General features: G+C 38.1%; 1 protein-coding gene across 18 annotated transcripts in view; it reads left to right on the top strand.

Annotated features, from left to right (window-relative positions):
• ABI1 (abl interactor 1) overlaps nucleotides 1-18,730 on the top strand; it is a 104,575-nt gene that overhangs the window by 38,530 nt on the left and 47,315 nt on the right. For all 18 annotated transcript variants that reach the window (XM_032624126.1, XM_032624120.1, XM_032624119.1 and 15 more), the window contains exon 2: nucleotides 4,536-4,703. In XM_032624126.1, coding sequence (XP_032480017.1) covers nucleotides 4,536-4,703 — 168 coding nt within the window. The remainder of the gene's footprint in view (nucleotides 1-4,535; nucleotides 4,704-18,730) is intronic.

The following is an 18,730-nucleotide window of genomic DNA, read 5'->3' as shown; positions in this document are numbered from 1 at the left end:
AGATATTTGTAATTCACTGTACATGTTTTCCATTGGATTCCTACAACTACGAAATAATGCCATCTCTTGTTTGGTTATTTAGAGGAAGTTGGATTTGAACTTGCTTTTCACATTGATGCCCTGATTAAAATCAGGGTCTTAATATTAGAGGAATTAAAATGAGAGTAGGCAACAATCAGTTACTGCCATAATCATGAAGCTATTGAAAATTGTTTTTTAAAAAAGAATAGGAAGAGAAAAATAGGACATGGGAACATACTCATGGTATATTTTTAAATGAAAAAAGGTTATGTAGCTATAGAGTATGGTAAGTTTTACATTCTTGTATACATACATGTACTTGAGAGACTTTGAAGAAAATACACTAAACTGTTAACAAGGTCAATTTGAATGATAGGACCATGGTACATTAACTTTTAAATTTCTCTCTCTCTTTGTTAAAAAAGCAGGCAAAAATGAAACCATATAGTATTTTTTTCACTTAGAATGCATTACTTTTTAAATTTTTAAATTCATTTTATTTTTGGCTGAGTTGGGTCTTTGTTGCTGCACGTGGGCTTTCTCTGGTTCTGGTGAGCACAGGCTTCTCACTGTGGTGGCTTCTCTTGTTGTGGAGCATGGGCCCTAGGCACGTGGGCTTCAGTAGTTGTGGCATGCGGGCTCAGTAGTTGTGGCTCACGGGCTCTAGAGCACAGGCTCAGTAGTTGTGGCTCACAGGCTTAGTTGCTCTGCAGCATGTGGGATCTTCCTGGACCAGGGCTCGAACCTGTGTCCCCTGAATTGGCAGGCAGATTCTTAACCACTGTGCCACCAGGGAAGCCCTGCATTACTTTTTTTTTTTTTTTTTTCCCCTACATTACTTTTTAAGCATACTCATGACAAGGATGTTCTCTCTGTCTCTTTTGGGGTTTAAGTAATTACTTGTAATAGAGGTAGAAAGGTTTTTCTTGTGGTCGTATGTGAAGGTTGAGAATAAGGGAGAGGAAATGTGGTTAAAGATAAATGTATAGGTATGAGAGAGATTGCTTATAACTCCGTAATTTCCACTTTAGGGAGTGAAAAACGAGATTATTTTGCCTGTGTAGTCACCTTGAGGGGCAAGAAAAGGACTTAATAGGAGTAGTTTTACTTGAAAAGTTTCTTTTCTCTAGCTAAGCTTGGTATCCATAGGTGGATAAATGAGGAAGAAGAGAGCTAGTTTTATATATGGGCTCTTCAGAAAATTCAGTTATCTAAAGAATTTCCTGTTTAGTTCTTGGCTACATTGTTTTTTTTGAGTTTAGCTCTTTTAAATAATTAACTTTTCCTTTAAAGCTGAATACTTTTATTTCCATTTTAAGCAAACTTCATAAGTGGCATAAGACAGGGATGGCAAATGGGTTATGTATCACGTGTCAGCTCCTAGAGTGATTAGTTAAAAGTATATAGACTTTTGTAGGAAGACTGCTATTATTGATTAACAGTGTCTGTTTTAGCTCCTTGGAGAAGTGCTGGCTATTTGTCTTCTGGTTTATAATCCATTTTGTGTGATCCTTTGGAACATACTAAGGCTGCTTGGTAGTTAATACAGTAAAAGTACCAAAGAAGGGCTTCCCTGGTGGCGCAGTGGTTGAGAGTCCGCCTGCCAATGCAGGGGACACGGGTTCGTGCCCTGGTCCGGGAAAATCCCACATGCCGCAGAGTGGCTGGGCCAGTGAGCCATGGCCGCTGGGCCTGCGCGTCCGGAGCCTGTGCTCCGCAACGGGAGAGGCCACAACAGTGAGAGGCCCGTATACCACAAAAAAAAAAAAAAAAAAAAAAACAAAGAATGAGGGAGACCAACTATTGTATACTAAACTTACAAACCTGAAATAAGTGACAACAGTAATTCTTGTGCAGATTTAACTTTTAAATCCATGGTCTATAGAGGAAGTTAACTGTGACTAGAACTGCACTGTCTCCAGTAAGGCCACAATCTACATATGGCTCTTGAGCACTTTAAAATGTGGCTAGTTTGGGGAAATGAATTTTAAAATTTTATTTGATTTTTAATTATTTTAAATTTAAATTTAAAATAGAAGCAGTGTAAAATGGTTTCTGTTAAATACAGCTTTATTTTTTTGGTAGGGCTACATTTTACTTTAACCATTGCATCGGAAGACGCATGGAAAGTTTTTACGTCTAGGCCTGGAAGTAGCACCTGTATCTGCTATCATTCCATTGACAATACTTAGTTAACACATCCATTACTTCATGTATATCTTTTTTTTTTTTTTTTTTTTTTTTTTGCTGAGAACATGTAAGTTCTACCCTTTTAGCAGATTTCAATTATGCAGTACAGTGTTAACTACAGTCACCATGTTTTACATTTAGGCCTTTTCATTGGACAGAGTTAGGATATTGATATATAATACGTGATAAAATCAAAATTAGGTTCAAATGAATGCTTTCAGTTTAAATCCAGAGCTATAGTTTTTTCTTAACTTCATTCTTCTTACATCAGAATCTCTTTTGAATTATGCCAAACATCTCAGGTCTCAATGACTTAAACATAAGTAATGACTTGCTTTGTCCCACACTATACAAACAATAGTCTCAGGATAATAATTCCAAAAAAACCATCAGCAACAAAGTGATTGAAAACAGCTTTAGTATTTTTTTGTTTTCCTCTTTCAGTTGTTTTCGTCCTAAGGATAAGCCCCAATAAGAATGTACAATCAGGGCTTCCCTGGTGGCGCAGTGGTTGAGAGTTTGCCTGCCGATGCAGGGGATGCCTGCCGGTGCAGGGGACACGGGTTTGTGCCCCAGTCTGGGAAGATCCCACATGCCGCGGAGTGGCTGGGCCCGCGCTGCCGGAGCCTGTGCTCTGCAACAGGAGAGGCCACAACAGTGAGAGGCCCGCATACCGAAAAAAAAAAGAATGTACAATCAAATTTCTGTGCTTTGAAGCTTTAGGATATTTTCTTTCTGGTTAAGCCACTAATTGGATGCACAGTTAGGTTCATTTGATTAATTTTACATTTAATTTTGGGAAATTCCTTTTTAAAATTTAATTTTGTTATAATTGTATGAATTATTTACATAGTTCCCAAAACAAATCTAAAAACAAGGTATGTTTAAAGAATCTTATCCATGTTCTCGCCAACCTATTTACCCCTGACCCCATATGTAATTTTTTAAAGATGTTTTATCCTTTTTTCTTAAAAAATAAAAACATATATATGTGTATCTTTCCCCATTTCTTAAGTAATAGCATTCAATAAACATTTTTATTTTCTATCTTGTGTTTTTTTTTTTCACCTTAGCAATATTCTGGAGATCGAGTGTAGTGGTAATAATGACATCCCTCAACGTTCCTTCTTAGAGCTGTATAGTACTCTGCTGTTTGGAGGTCCCATAGTTTATTCAACCAGTCCCCCATCACTGGTTATATCAGTTGTTTCTAGTCTTTTCTATTGCAAATAGTGCTGTAATGAATAATTACATAATATTTTTGCCAGTGATTATTTGAGATAGATTCCTAAAAGTGAAATTACTGGGACAGAAAATAAATCCATGTGTAATTTTGCTGGCTATCACCAGCAGTGTATCAGAGAGTCTTTCCCACAACTTTGCAGAGTACCTTGTCCCACTTTTGGATTTTTGCTGGATGGGTAGGTGAGAAATAATATCTTATATTAGTTTGCATCTGCATTTGTCTGTGATGAGCGATGTTGGATTTTTTTAAAAAAGGTTAAGAGTGGTTGCATTGCTTCTTTTTTTTTTTTTGAACTGTTAGATCTCTGTTCCATTGTTTCTATTTACTCTTGGCCTTTTAATTTTTAGATTACATATTGTTATACAAGTTGCTGGCCACCCTACTCCCTGCCCCCCTCCATTCCCTCCACCTCCCCCTGCCCCCCAGAGTTTATCACTTGTATTTGAATTTTGCTCTGAACTTTGTTTCTGAACATTTCTTACTGTTTGACTCTGAGTTGTGTACTAGAGTTTGGGAAGAATGGATGGGTAAAGGGTGGGGTCATAAGATTTACAGTAGTTTTTGTGGAGATGAGAAGCTTGGTTGTAATGGTTAATGGGGGGTTTGGATTTCTGATGGTGATTAATGTAAACAGGAATGTAAGGTAGAATGGATTTATAGTGCATATCACTGGACTAGTAGATGTGATTTTTTTGTTAAATTAACATTTATTAATTAGAGCCCCAGGGTGTCATGGATGGTGAGCTCAAGGTTCAAAAAAAGACTAGAAGGGAAAGTGAAATAGAGACATTTATTACTCACAGGTCCTGGAGGAGATACACAGCATGCCTTGAGGGGACACGTGGGGAGGTCAGTGCAGGGTGCAGGCAGAGAGTGAGCAGTAGGACCTGAGGCACGTGCCTTTATTAGGGTCCAAGGGTAGAGTGCTTTGTGGTTCATCAGACTGGTCCGATAAATTTTTTGATTCAGTTGGGCTTTTCTATTAAAAAACATAAATTATAACTCTGCCTTTCTATAGAACAGATGTTTAATGAATGTTAACCTAAATAAATATTGGTTGTTTTTGTTCTTATTTCAGGCTACAGACAAGAGAAAAGCTTTAGAAGAGACCAAAGCCTACACAACACAATCCCTAGCTAGTGTTGCTTATCAAATAAATGCATTGGCTAACAATGTACTCCAATTGCTGGACATCCAAGCCTCTCAGCTTCGGAGAATGGAGTCTTCCATCAATCATATCTCACAGGTAACAGCTTGTAAAAAGCTTTAAATTCACATTTAATTAACTGGCAATATAGTATCAATAGGTAGCCTAGAAATATGGAGTCCTTACTCATTTTCTTACTGACTGACTAGTCATTACCACTTTCAGCTTTAGCTTTGGGTTCAGTAAACCTACTCTTCTTTTTTTTTTTAAAGTTTTTGTGTGTGTTTGGTAAAATATACATACCAGTGGTTATTGGTCTGTGGTTTTGGTGTTAGTGTAGTGCTGGTCTTACAAAATATGTTGGACAGTATTCCCTCCTCTTCAGTTTTATGGAAGAGTGTGTGGTAGAATTGATTTTCATCCATTGCATTGATTTTCATTCTGGTCTTTTTTCTCTTTTTTTCCTTATCCATTTACCCTAAATGCTACCTTTACTATGCATGTTTTTTATTGTAGTTGGGGAGTTTTTGAAAGGCAGCAGATTGTATTGTTATTCAATTAAAAAAATTCTAGAACCTAGCACTAAACCTGCCATAAGCTTAGCATTCAGTAAGTGTTTGTTAAAATTTCTATTTAGGAGGGGTTGGTCTGTATACTATTCAATACAATACATGGAAATATTTAATAAACATTTGAATAGAGAAAAAAGTCCTGTGGGCATGTAGTTTGGGTGGCGCTGAAGGAGTGACATTTAAGTTGGGGTTTGAAGGGAGCCTGTGCATTTATCATATTGACATGGAGTGCAGATGCATTCCAGTCTGAGGCAATGGCGTTAGACAAAGACATGATGTCTTGTTCAGGGTGACTAGAATGTAGGTTTTGTTTGGAATGAGGAATGTACCTGGAGGTTAGTTTGGAAAAATAAATCTGAAGTTCTAAATTGTAGTTCATTTCTCTTTGATTTGGTTTCATTGATAAAGCTGAATGACAGCTTGTGTTTCATTAGGGGAGTAAGTATATGCTTTTGTTGCTTCTCTGCTTCTCTTACCTGCTTGGTGGGAAATATACAGCTCCTGAATCAGACCAGCATGTTTAGCAGAAAAAGAGAATATCAGTCTTCCCTAACCATCATCAGATGGCAGACTGATGTGATTAAGCCTTGAAGCAAGGGAAAGAGGATCCTTTGGAAACTGGAGACTCTGTTCTTTACTTTTAAGGCAAACAGCAGGCTATCCTGCCTCTGTTCAATATGCTTTTTGGAGAAATGAATCACCCAAGCCCATATTCTGCCTCAGATAGTCTCTTTGTGGTATTGAGGAAGCAAACCTCCAAACCCCTACCTGTTGATCACAAAGTTTGGGCTAAACCATATTTTAGTTCTGTCCTAATCAATAGTAATAACTGGGGACTGGTCTCATCTCACTTAGAATAAGGGCTATGTTTTTCAAAAAGGGACTTTGGGGGCTTCCCTGGTGGCACAGTGGTTGGGAGTCCGCCTGCCGATGCAGAGGACGCGGGTTCGTGCCCCGGTCCGGGAGGATCCCACATGCCGCGGAGCGGCTGGGCCCGTGGGCCATGGCTGCTGGGCCTGCGCATCCAGAGCCTGTGCTCCGCGACGGGATAGGCCACAGCGGTGGGAGGCCCACGTACCACAGAAAAAAAAAAAGGGGGGGGGACTTTGGAACCCTCCTTCTTCTGTTTTGATTATAAGCGGTTAGTTTGGGAGTTTCTTTCTAGATCTTCTGACCTTTTCGTTGTCTGTAAGCCATTCACCAGGCTATAGCTTGAACCTCCTTATCAGTTGCTGAGTCTTTACAGTTGCCTAATCTTGTTTCAAAGCCTGGAAATGGTTTTTCACTTCCTGTGGTTTAAACCTCAGATACCTTAGCGTGGCATAAAAGGCCCTTTGGTCTGGTCTCTTCCAGCTCTCATCACATTCCTGCCATGCTCAACTTCTTGAAGTGTTCCAAACACAGCATGCAATTTTGTGCTTCTTTGCTTTTCCGTAATCTGTTTGTCTTACTTGGAATTAACTTTGTTCATCTCTGTTCTGCTTAACATAAGCACCAGATGAAGCCTTCACTGATTAGCTCAGGGTAGGGTTACTGATGCAATCTGTGCTCTGCCGTCTTCCTCCTTGTATCAGTGACTTGAGGTATCGATACATGTCTGTCTCCCCTTCCTCTCTCTTTGAAGGTAAAGATCATCCTGTGTAAGTACCACACCCCGACCGATTGTGCCCCAGGAGCTCCTCATCTCTGTATCCTCAGTACGTAGTTAACCAGAGCTTAAGAGGTGGTTTGAAAAGTATTTTTTGAATAAGACAGTGTGGTATGGTCTGCTTTGAAGTCATAAAGATCTGGGTTTGAATCCTAGTTCTGCCAGCATGTGATTTGATCAGATAACCTAACTTTTTTGAGTTTAGTTTTCTCATATGCAAAATTGGGACTATAGAGCTGACCTTAGAGATGAAATAAAGAATTGCATGTAAAGCATTTAGCCTAACACCTGGATATAACACGTTGGCATTATTAGTCATCATAGCTAATCATCCATTCTTTCTCTTATATTCAGCATCTCTTCAATTCCCCCTCCAATCAACATTATTTTCCCCCATCTTAAATAAAACATTCCTTACCATGTAAATTTTGAATTATCAATGATTTGGTTCAGAATCTTAAACATAGAACTTAATGTGGTCACTGAAAATATTTTTGCCCACCTGTTCCCTGAGAAAGTCCAAGTGTGGAGAATTAAAAAAAAGGCTGAAGTGGATTAGAACCTGTAATTACATAGTGTCAGTGTTTGCCGTCTTCTCCATACTCACACTCTGCCTTGCAGTTCTTGTGAAACAACCAGGCAGGAGCTGGTCAACAGATAAGAGCGAGAATTGACCATTACCATTAAAAAGAAAATCTCTGTGCCTATTACTTTTATTAAAAACCCACACCCACCTCTATCAGATGATATTTCAATCCTTAAACTTTGCCTTCAGGACAAAGGCTGGATTGTTGGTGTGGTATTGATGCAAGCATGGTCTTGTCTTCCCTTGCCTTTCTAGCTTCATTCCTTCCCTCCCTTCACACTCTGTGCTTCAAGCCTCCTCATTCAGAGCTCTAGCAGTGTGTGCTGTAGTGGCTATAGTCCCTTTGCTTAGAATGTCTGTCTCCCTGATTTCCTCTGCCTGGCTCACTCCTGCTCACTGTTTAGACTTCAGCTTAATTGTCCTGGTCTCATGGAAACCTTTTCCTTGGTTCCAGAAGGCTAGGTTTGATCTTTCCTTGTACTTCTGTGCCTACTCCTTCATGACAGATAGCTTATGTTTGTTCTTCCTGATCTGTTCTCTCCCCGCTGGTCTTTACCCTGGGAGGTTTACTGTATGGATTATGTCAATGGGCGTCTGTGACTTCCGGCTTCAGATAGGGTGCAGCCAGTGTGGACATGGGTAGATCGGAAGCAGTGAGAAAGGTAAGCTCAGAATATTTATTTCCCTGGTTTCTTCCTGGTGGACTGGCTGTGTCCCAAGACAAGTCATTATTCCCCTCAATAAAGCCCTTCCTGGTAGTCTTGTCTGTGTGACTTTCTCTTCCTCGTTCTGGTAATCTCTCCTGCCCTTGTCCTTTTGGATTTAGGGGTGCTGTTGCTGCTGCTAACACTAGTTCCTGTACCTTCCTTTCCGTTCCCCTATCCCTCACCATTCCTTTGTATTTAGTCCGTCTATGTTATAAATGCTCTTTGAATTTTTCTAATTGGAATAGTTCATCAGTTTCTGATTGGAAATCTGGCTAATACAGCCAACCATGTGTTATTTCTGATACTGCCCCCTCTCTTTCCTCCTGTTTTTGCCTTTGCCCTCACTTAGGGAAGCAGGAAGCTCAGCTGGTGAAGTTCTAAAGCACCCTCTTTCTACTTCAGACAGGACAGTGCTACTTTTGTTTATGTTACATAATGAGATTCTGTGTAAGAGTTGATTTGAAATTAGGATGAACAACAGAAAGATTTGAAAATCAGTGACTGCAAGAAAAATCTTAAAATCTTTTTAACAGCATTTAAGTTTCTTTAAGAGGCCTGGCACCTGCCTTTATTTTTAGCCTTATCCCTTACTACTAACCCACCTAGGACCTTTAAATTCCAGGGATGAGAAATCTCTGCCTGTCAGTGTCCTGGCTTCTATTGTTACAGACATGTTTCACCTGGCTAACTCCCACTCATCCTTGAGGTCTAACCCTAAATTTTATTAAAGGGTGGTTTTCCCCAATTCCCCTTTCTGGCCTGGCTCCCACCTGCGCACATCCTATTAGAATTCTGTTAGTTGTTTTTATAGCGTCCTATACTTCCCTTTCATCGCATTTATTATTAGAATTACATCGTTAATTTGTCCTATTCACCGTCTGCCTTCCATAGGGTTCACTGTGACCTTTGCTGTATTTCTGGTGTCTAGCATGCATATGTCTATTTATTCAACAAATAAAAGGGAAGGAAGTTATAGTGGAAGGTCTCAGAATCTCTTTAGAGGAGCCCAATGCAGAGACTTTAGGGCCATTAGAATTTGTAACAGTTTTTTTTTTTTTTTTTTTTTTTGCAGTACGTGGGCCTCTCACTGTTGTGGCCTCTCCCCGTTGTGTGTAACAGTTTTGAATGGGGCCATCCCCTTTTAATTTCAAAAGTTGTATCCTTATTTTAGAGAAACCATATTTGGTTGTGTTCCTCTGCAGATTAATGGAACATTGATTGCTAAATACCTCTGAATCATTGAACTTGAAAAAAAAAAAAAAAAAAAAGTCTTGCTCTCATTTTTATCACTGAGTAGTAAAGATGACTTAAAATATTTTTTTGGAGGGGGAGGAGGGACAATTTTAAACTCACAGAAAAATTGCATGTACAGGACAAAGAACTTTTTTGTTTTGGACTGTTTGAGAATAACCTGCTGCTATGATGCCCCATCACTCCTGAATACTTCGGTGTGTATTTTCTATACATAAGTACATGCTACTGCATAGCCATAAAAGTCATCAAAATCAGGTTAATTACCATCTAATCCACACATTCTACTTATCTGCCAATTTGTTCAGTAGCTTTATGGGAAAAAGACCCAGTTCAGAAGCATTTAGTTATCATGTCTCCTCAGCCTTCTTCAAACTGCAACAGTTCCTCAGTCTACCCTTGACTTCACCTGACCTTGATACTTTTGAAAATTATAGGCCAGTCAGTTTGTAGAATGTCAATATGAATATGTTTGTTTCTTCATGATTAGATTCATGTGATAAATTAAAGATAACTTTTTGGAGGCAATAGCTTCCTATTTAAAAACCACTTTCATTGTCTTAATTTTTTTTTATTTTTGTTTGTTTGTTTGTTTTTTTTGAGGTACGCGGGCCTCTCACTGTTGTGGCCTCTCTCGTTGCGGAGCACAGGCTCCGGACGCGCAGGCTCAGCGGCCATGGCTCACGGGCCCAGCCGCTCCACGGCATTGGGATCTTCCCGGACCGGGGCACGAACCCGTGTCCACTGCATCGGCAGGCGGACTGTCAACTACTGCACCACCAGGGAAGCTCCATTGTCTTAATTTTTTAAAGAAACTTTTTTTGTTTACTTTTAAGTCTTTTTCTAAGTGTTTCTAGCATTAGGGCTTGTAAATCCATAATAATATATATAAAGATAGAGGAAATCTATAAAGAATCTGGCATGTACATCAAGGCATAATATCCCTAAAAATATTTTGTTAGAGATCCAACAAAATTTGCTGTCATAGGAATTTTTATTTCAACTAATCAGGAATAATTGATTTTGCTATATTTTGTCATTAAGATCGTTTCAGAGCTAAAAAATTTTCAGATTTAAAAATCCTTTGGTTCTGAATTGCAAGTGATACTTGAGAACTTCTAAGATATAAATAAGTATATTTAATTATGGCAGAACTTATTTCTAAAATAACCAACCATCTTGGTTAAAAACAAATTGTATACATTTTAGCTCTGAAATAATTTGAAAATCCAAATGAAGTCAGTCAGAATCACTGTTCTAAGACTATTTTTAGTTATTTTTCCTTAGAGCTGGTTTCCTTTCTAGCCACCTGCAGTTTTATGTGCCGTCCCACGTGTTCATTTTTTCTAAAACTGTTCCCCCACCAAGCTTGGCATGAAAGTAGCTTCTCTAATGTTTTTGGTTTGTTCTTTTGAAGAGCAAAGTATAAAACCTCCATTGAGTAAATTCATGTAAAAATATTTTTGATGAAAGACAGCATTACTATGGAATAAAGGATTCTCTGGCTCTAGGGTTTTTTAAAATTACAGTTTATTTTGTCTTGATATCATTATACTACATATTAATATATAGAATTTATCTTTTCCATTCTTTAAAAAAATTTTTTTTAACCTTTTATTGAAGTATAACACACATAGAAAATGCACAAAACGTAAACCTACATTTTTAATGAATTATCACAAAGGAAAAACCTGTGTATTCATCAAGACCTACAACATAGCCAATCATCCTTATGTTCTTCCCACCTGCCACCCCTCCTCTCCTTCCCAAAGGTGATCACTATCCTGGCCTCTGGTAATGTAGTTTAGTTTTGTTTTTTTTTAACATCTATATTGGAGTATAATTGCTTTACAATGTTGTGTTAGTTTCTGCTGTATCACAAAGTGAACTTTTCCATTCTTTTTACTTTCAACTTTTTCCTGTTAAGATTTGTCTCTTTTAAGAATAACTGGATTTAAAAAAATACAGTGTGAGAGTTCCTTCGTGCACTAGTGCTTAGGATTCCAGGCTTTCATTGCCATGGCCTGGGTTCAGTCCCTGGTTGGGGAACTGAGATGCTGCAAGCCCAAAAATAAAAATTAAAAAAAAAAAATACAGTGTGATATTTCTTTTAACTGGGGCATTTATTGCATTTGTACTTAATGTAGTTATTGATATATTTGGATTCAGATGAACCACCATTATTTTGTACTTTTTATTCATGTCATCTATTGTTATTTTTTCTTTTTCTTTTCTTTTCTTCTCTTTTCCCTCCTTCCCTCCTTCCTTCCTCTGGATTAACATTCTCTTTTGGATTAACATTCTTTGGAGGCCTTATTGTGTATGTGTGCACGTATATGTACGTGCATATGTGATGTGTGTATGCTGCCTCCTGCTTTTGGTGAATTATTTCCTTATGTGTTTTATAAATTTTGATTGTGAGCTCAACTTAAGATCTCATCTTTGAGATCTCTCTGCAGGCTAAGGGTAATACATTGATAAGATAAATTGATTATTCCTAGACAGTTTTGTTCTGCCAAGTGTTTTAGGGATACTATCAGTCCAGGACTATTTAGAGTTTTGTACCTGAAAACTTCATGGAACATGTTATACTATCTTGGATAACTGCCCCCCTTCCTCTCCAGTGTGTGTGTGTGTGTGTGTGTGTGTGTGTGTGTGTGTGTGTGTGTGTATTTGTGTCTTAGAGGTGTTGTAACAATTACCTCAAACTTAATGTCTTAACACAGCTTTATTATCTTATAGTTCTGAAGCTTAGAAATATGAAATGGGTTTCACTGGGGCCAAACTTGAGATGTGGGCAGGATTGTTCTTTCTGGACATTCTATGGGAGAAGCTGTTCTCTTGCCTTATTTTAGCTTCCAGAGGCTTCCTGCATTTCTTAGCTGGTGGCCTCTTCCTCCATCTTCAAGCCAGAAATGGCCAGTTGATTCTTTTTCACATGGCATCACTCTGATCAGCACTAACTGTCCTGCCTCCCTCTTTCCCTTTTAATTAAAGACCCTTGTGATTACATGAGCCCACATCAGTAATCCTGGATAATCTTCTTTTCTCAAGACCTTTAACTTAATCACATTTGCAAAGTTCCTTTTGCCATGTCAGTTCTATCTTCCCACCTTCAGCAAGCCAAGGCTTTATATTTAGTTCCCATTTGGCATAAAAGTCTAACCCTGTTTGTTAGTGGCCAGCAAGCCCCTATAGGATAGCTTCTTTCATATTTTCTTCTCTGAGTTTTAGTCCTCCTTTCTCCTTCTCCCTGGATTTTCTTTGCTCTATTTAATATTGGACTGAATTTTAAAAAGATGCTGTCATAGTCTATCAAGTGTGTTTAGGAAGTTTGTAAGTGGGAGAGTTTTCAGGTTATCTAATCTGTCATATTGCCTCAGTTGGTATTCCTTATATTAGCAAGGTATTCCTGAGTTTTAATAAGATATAAGGTCTTATTACTATTACGTTTATTTTCCGATTATCTTTTAATTTAAAATGCTTTTAATTTAGCCTCAGAAGAAAACAAAACAAAAACCAACCCCCCAAACCTCAGTGAATCTCATCTTTGAACAAGCTTGTCATTTAACTGTGATTAAAAGTCAGTTTCTGGGCTTCCATGGTGGTGCAGTGGTTGAGAGTCCGCCTGCCGATGCAGGGGACATGGATTTGTGTCCTGGTCCGGGAGGATCCCACATGCCGCGGAGCGGCTAGGCCCATGAGCCATGGCCGCTGAGCCTGCGCGTCCGGAGCCTGTGCTCCGCAACGGGAGAGGCCACAACAGTGAGAGGCCCGCGTACTGCAAAAAAAAAAAAAAAAAAAAAAGTCAGTTTCTCTGTTTAAGTACTCTGTTTTACCCTTATCAACAAACTGTGTCATTTTTCTTTAATCTGACCCAGGCTCTCCTGGGTTACTCTGGTTCTGCTGCTCAACCAAACCAAAAATCTCTCTTACAACATCCTGTTTCCCTTTTTGACTGTCTGGTCAGGTGGTTCTCTTTCAATACAAATTTTTGTTTTCTATTTTTCTGTCTCATTTGAGCTAAAGGCATATAGATATTATTCTCTGCCCAGGTGTTATCATTGGGCTTCATTTCACAATTCCCTCTGTCCGTCTGATAATATGTGAGTGTGTCCAAGCCTGTGAGATACTACCTAAGGGATTATAGTGAAAAGCTAAGTTCTGTATCGCCCCTTTCTTTACCCAGTCTTGCTTTCTAGAGCACTTTTTTAGTAAGTACTGTGTATCAGGCTTTTTACACACATGAACACCTATGAATTAATTCTCACAACAACCCCATTTCACAGATGAAGAAACTGTTATACAAAGAAGTTATATTACTTGTTCAGGATCATACAGCTATTAAATGGCATTATTTGAACTAGGAAGTCTCATTTTGGAATCTGCTTGTTATCACTGTGCTGTACTGCCCTTAGTTTTAGACTGAAAATTATTTTCCTTCGAAAGGCAATAGAGTCTATTTCTTCTGGCTTCCAGTATTGTCACTGAGATGTCTGATATGTCTCTGATTCTAGATCCTTTGTATGTAACTTGTCTTTCTCTCTGGAAACCTTTGGAATATTTATTCTCTTTAGCTGTGATGTTTTGAAATTTCACAGGGAAATAACTTGGTATTGGTCTTTTTTTTTTTATTGGCCGGTTTTGTGTGTGTGTGTGTGTGGTACGCGGGCCTCTCACCGTTGTGGCCTCTCCCATTGCGGAGCACAGACTCCGGACGTGCAGGCTCAGTGGCCATGGCTCACGGGCCCAGCCGCTACACGGCATGTGGGATCTTCCCGGACCGGGGCACGAACCCGTGTCCCCTGCATCAGCAGGCGGACTCTCAACCACTGCGCCACCAGGGAAGCCTGGTATTGGTCTTTTGAAAGTACATTATGCTGGCACTTGGGGGATATGCTACTATATTTTGCAGGTGGGTGGGGCGTCTAGTGTATTTCTTTGATAATTTCTTTTCCCATGTATTCTCTGTTCTTTTTTTCTAGATGTTCTATTCAGATCTTAGACCTTCTGAATTAATATTTTAGTACTGTTTTCCTTTCTAGTTTCTACATCTTTGGGAGACTTCCTCAACTATAAATTCCAGTGTATCAGATATTTATATTGTTAAGTTTTACTATTTTTAATTTTTAAGAATTTTCTTGCTCTTTTTCACAAGTTGGATTCTTATTTATTAATGAATTACCTTTTATTCTTCATATAATATATAAACATATATGACATATGAATATATGTATTTCATATAATATAAATCCTTTTAAAAATGATTCCTCTAGGCTCTGCAAGTTTTTTTTTTCATGTTCTTTTTTTCTGTTTTTTGTTCTGTTTTGTTTTCTTTTAGGTCCTCCCCCACCCCCCATGCAATATTGTATCAAATAATCTGGTGATCCTAGTCTGCTTCTGTTTAAGAATGAGGAACTGAAATGCTTAAGTAGAAACTATAAATATGTGACAGAGACTGTCAGTTGTGGGGGTTGGGCTTTGGGCAGGGCCCCACCCAAGTCTTCAGTATTTAGAAGTCTTTTCTTGTGCTGTTCTGTTTCTGCAGTGAAGAGTTTTTCTAATTTCTTTCATGAGAGTTGTGTTTATGAGGAAAAGCTGGCATTTGAGAACATGGTGAGTGGAAGGACAGCGAACTCAACAGTTCAGTATATAGACACTCAATTCTCCAGCTTTTAGCTCTGTTCCTCACTTTTAAAAGAAAAGCAGTTGTATTGAGATAGAATTCACATACCATAGAATTTACCCACTTAAAGTGTACAATTCAGTGGCTTTTGTTATATTCACAGAGTTACACATCCATCACCACAGCAATTTTAGAATATTGTCATTACCCCAAAAAAGAAACCCCCTATCCTTCTTAGCTCTCACTCCCCAATCCCTGAATCCTCTCTCCACCTAGCCCTAAGCAACTAACAATTTACTTTTTATCCCTGTAGATTTGCCTCTTCTGGGTATTTCATATAAATGGAATCATGTAGTAAGTGGTCCTTTGCAGTGGTTTCTTTCACTTAGCATGATGTTGTCAAAGCTTATCCATATTGTGGCCTGTGTCAGTGCTTATTCCTTTTTATTGCCAAATAATATTGTTTTATGGATATATCAGATTTATCCATTTATTAGTTAATGGATATTTGGACTGTTTCTACTTTTTGGCTATTATGGATAATGCTGCTGTGAACATTTGTGTACAAGTTTCTGTGTGGACATATGTTTTCAGTTATATTGGTTATATACCTATGAGTGGAATTGCTGGATCCTATGGTAACTCTGGCTTTAACCCTTCAAGGGACTGCTGACTGTTATCCAAAGTGGCTGCACCATTTTACATTGCCACTGGCAGTGTATCAAGGTTTCAGTTTCTCCACATCCTCACAATCTCTGTTTTATCTATTTATTTTTAATAGCCATCCTAGTGGATGTCAAGTGGTATCTATCTCATTGTGATTTTGATTCTGTTCCTCACTTTTGTAGTCTAAAGAAACTGTTGCTTCCAAATTCTGAGCCTCTCAAGGGTTATTTTTTTCTTTTAGAATAAATTGCCTTGCTGTCTACGGGCGTTTTGGGTTTTAGCTTCTTCTGTTGTTCTGTTCAGTTAGTTACCTTGCTTCCATTTGCTTTCTGATATCCAGTGATTTATTGGAAGTTCTTGTCCACTGATTCTTCTCCTCTTATTTCCCTTTATCATTTTGGGGAGGAAAAAATATATATATATTCAATTATATATATATAAATATAAAATAATGTAATCAATCCTCTAAATTTAATCTCTAAATTTAATCTACCAACTTGTATCTTTAAATATTATTTCTGTATAAATATCCCCAAATGGTGTCCTTTCTTGTAAGAATTATTACAGGACCAAAAATACTCCTGTGATGAATATGAAAGACATGAGGCTCAGAGAGGTTATTATTAAGTACAATCCAGATCCTTTTAAAGTGTTGGATTTGACTCTTCTGATAATACTGATTTACACTCCTTGTTATATGTCTAATGTAGCTGGAACATCTTAAATGAATTAAGTAACAATTTTTAATTTCTAAGATTGTTCATAAGAGTTGTATTTATTATTGGCTATAAGCTTTAACAGGTTTAACATCATCTGGTAAACTCAGAGTTAAACACTTCAATATGGATGGGGAACAGAGAATAATAATAATGATGATAATAATAAATAATACTAACATTTATTTAGTCCTTTCCATGCCAGACACTGTTGAAAATCCTTTATACATGTTACCTCATTTAATCCTCATATTAACTGTGTGAGGTTGATAAAATTCTTTGTTTTTAAACCTCATTTGTCTGGTAAGAAAACTGAGGGCATAGAGTAGTTTAGTAATTTGCTCAAGGCTACAGAGCTAGTAAATGGTAGAGTCTACTTGTAAATCTGTGCAGTGTGCTTCCTGAGTCTATGCTTTTGAAGTCATTAGATTATAATGCCTGACATTTCTACAGAATTTTAAATATATCATCTTTTTGAGAGGGGAGGGACACTCATGAGATATTAAAACAAATGTTAATTCTTGGGTAAAGAGTAGTAGTTGGGGAATTAGTACAAGCTTATGAGTGATATGTAGAAGATGAACTGTGATCTAATGTTCTCTTAAAAGCTCATATTTACTTTAGATCCTGGTTTGGATCAAAAATGATTATCACTAAATTAAACACAAAAAATTGTTTTTTGATGTGGACACATAATTGCCATGTAGAGTGTTGTATAGTGTGCATTATATTTCTTAAGCAGGAGGGGAGGAGACGGAAAAGTGTCCTTGTGTTGTACTAAAGTTGGGTGTAGGCCAAAGTATTAGTGACAGATCCAGTTTTTCCCAGGATAAAATGTTTCAGAATAATTCTGATCTGGGTGTTTTATATTATGTTCTTCTACCAGAGTCTTATTTTGCAGCTCATCTTTTCTAAATAGGTCTGTTTTATAGTGTGTATATATAGGTCATTCTGAATCAAGTTAACTTCGCAGTTGATTGGGACCTTGTTTCAAGCTTATTGAACAAAGCTCTGTAACACAGAATTTTGGGCATAGGGCCATTTCCAGAGTCTGGTCCAAATAAGCAGTAACAGACAAAGATTGTCTCTTTCTTAGCTGAAGGCTTTCTCTGTGTGGCTGGTCTCAGGACTCTTTTACACTTTTTCTACCCCTTTCATACTCCTCTCCTTTTTCTATTCAGGGCAAAAGTGTTTTGGTTTTCATTCTGTAGTTACTCATTCAGCAAGCATTTATTGTGCTTTTACTTACATACAAGGTTCTTTGCTTGAAACCTATAATGACCTCGCTGTATTGGCACTGTCATTTCTGGGGCTAGTAGGCCTTCAGATATGATATTGAAGAAAATATGTGAAATATTAAGTAGTTTTGCTATGTCATACTTCTTTCCCGCCTGTCTTTTGATAAATAAAAAGGATTGTTTTCTGGAGGATATTTAAAAGGAGCATATGCTTTCTTTACACCCCGCCACCCCCCCAACTTCCCAAAGTGGTAAGGGAGAGTGTAATTAAAACAACATATTTCCATACAATAATTTTAAATAATCATGTCTTAAAAGGCAATTTAAAAATCTTGTCTACTTGTGAAATTTATCTTTTTATTTCAACATTCATTTTGGAAAACACTGTTTTTCTTTTAAATAGAATCACTTTTGGAATATTGTAACTGTTCTTTCCTTCGAACCTTTGCTTTCTACACAATTTGTTTTACCTATTCCTATTCAATTCCCATTCTGCTCACATTATGAAGGGTCAGCTTGGCCCTTTAAAAAGAACTTGTCAAGTTTGGTTTCCTAATTTCTTTAGTCTTTCTTTAATAACTCTTAGTAGAGTTCAACTCATTTTTATTCATGCTATTTAAAATTTTCTCTAATCTCTAGGCAGGTGTTGTATTTTCACGCCTCTTTGCCTTTGCTTATACTGTTCCTTTTGCTTGGAATCCCCACCCCCACCCCCAGTCTACTTTCTTCTCTTTGGCCTGCCACATATGGCTGGCTAAAGTGAGGTTTCTTTTATGGAGTCTTCTGATAATGCTCCAGGAATAGTAGTCATTTTTTTCTCTGTGCTCTATTTTTTTTTTTTTTTTGCGGTACGCGGGCCTCTCACCATTGTGGTCTCTCCCGTTGCGGAGCATAGGCTCCAGACGCGCAGGCTCAGCGGCCATGGCTAACGGGCCCAGCCGCTCCACGGCATGTGGGATCTTCCCGGACCGGGGCACGAACCCGTGTCCCCTGCATCGGCAGGCGGACTCTCAACCACTGCACCACCAGGGAAGCCCCTCTCTGTGCTCTATTTGTACTTTTTGTGCAATTTAAAGACTTAAAAAAATTATACTAAATAACATTCAAAAGAATAAA

The sequence above is a fragment of the Phocoena sinus genome, chromosome 2 (genome assembly GCF_008692025.1).
Source record: "Phocoena sinus isolate mPhoSin1 chromosome 2, mPhoSin1.pri, whole genome shotgun sequence".
In the NCBI taxonomy this organism is placed as follows: domain Eukaryota; kingdom Metazoa; phylum Chordata; class Mammalia; order Artiodactyla; family Phocoenidae; genus Phocoena; species Phocoena sinus.
This window is presented reverse-complemented; position numbering and strand designations above follow the sequence as displayed.